Genomic DNA, 1,218 nt, shown 5'->3' with positions numbered 1-1,218 from the left:
TTGGAATGACGACACATTTCTGTTTCAAATAAATATTTTTTTTATACAACTTACCACATCAGAGAAATGTCCCACATCACTGGCTGGAATGTGAGCCAGGCGCTGGCCTTCAGCTCAAAAGCTGCTTGTTGTTCTGCAGGCACATGATTGAAACGCGTGGTGACAATTTCAAGCCTCTGCAGCTCTCATCCGTGTGATGAAAATCCCCCAGACTGTTTGCCTTCTCCTCCATGTCCTACGACTTTCAGCATCGACTGTATTTATATCTGAGGTCCTCCAGCCGCAGCTCCTGAGCGAGAACCAGCGGATATGTATCGGTAAATATAACGTCTATTACAGGTAAACTCATCTAATTTTGTTTTTTCTGTGTTTAACTTTGGGTGTGTGCTTTCAGACATAAGATTGCGTGGATCTTGGTGCGTCTTCCTCTGATCCTGGGTGTGTCAGTGACGACAGACCCTTTCACCAGCTTGGGTATGTTCACCCTGCATCACTTTCTTTACTTTCACTGCTGGTATAACAACTCTATAACGTTGTATATCCTTTCCTACATCTAGAAAACATTGCTGGGAAGCTGGTTTTCTACCAGATGGAGGGGAATGCCACCTATGTGAGAGACACAGGAGAGCTGGCTTCAGATGTTCCCACTAAGGCCATGTTTGAACTCTTCGATCCCCCGAAGACTTTAAGCACGGCAAAGTTCACTTACACATGGGATTTAGGAAACGGGTACGATGATTTTTTTTTTCTTTATTGAAATATTCAGAAGAGTTTGGGATGCTTTTCTTCAGTTTTCTTCAGTTCCTTCAGTAGGCCTAGTGTTTTTTCTCTTGTTTATGATCCAGAGAAGTGATCCACGGGACTGAGCCGGTGGTCCGCTACCTCTACTCCGAGTCAGGGAACTACACACTGAAGCTGAGTGTTGGGGCCAATGTGACCAAATACGAAACTCCAATCACTGGAGTCTATTCCATGGATGTAAAAGTGCTGGGTTAGTAGATTCATGTTTACGCATCAGCAACTACTTGGGATATGTGTCAAAAAGTATTCTGCAATGTGAACAAGTCATTCAGTCTCATATTCAGTCTTGAACTCCATTTTTATATCTATATCTATTTTTATATCTACTCTATTTTCTTGAAATAAGTGAAAAAGAGATTAGACAATGCCACTGGTTTCCTATGCAGTTTCACTTTTTTTCAGAAAATTTTCAAGAAG

The 1,218-nt window shown here is 42.0% G+C and overlaps 1 protein-coding gene across 1 annotated transcript in view; it reads left to right on the top strand.

Moving 5' to 3' along the window:
* The first annotated feature begins 309 nt into the window (after positions 1-309).
* Positions 310-1,218, top strand: part of tmem130 (transmembrane protein 130) — an 8,036-nt gene continuing 7,127 nt past the window's right edge. The window contains exons 1-4 of the mRNA XM_071530995.1: positions 310-317; positions 395-474; positions 558-729; positions 846-991. Coding sequence (XP_071387096.1) covers positions 310-317; positions 395-474; positions 558-729; positions 846-991 — 406 coding nt within the window. The remainder of the gene's footprint in view (positions 318-394; positions 475-557; positions 730-845; positions 992-1,218) is intronic.

Source organism: Centroberyx affinis, unplaced genomic scaffold, assembly GCF_046629955.1.
Source record: "Centroberyx affinis isolate AG114_WGS23_722 - 3 ecotype Tasmania unplaced genomic scaffold, CSIRO-AGI_Caff_v1 ptg002014l_1, whole genome shotgun sequence".
Taxonomy (NCBI): Eukaryota; Metazoa; Chordata; class Actinopteri; order Beryciformes; family Berycidae; genus Centroberyx; species Centroberyx affinis.
Note: the sequence above shows the minus strand (reverse complement) of the source record. Positions and strands in the feature narration are given on the sequence as shown.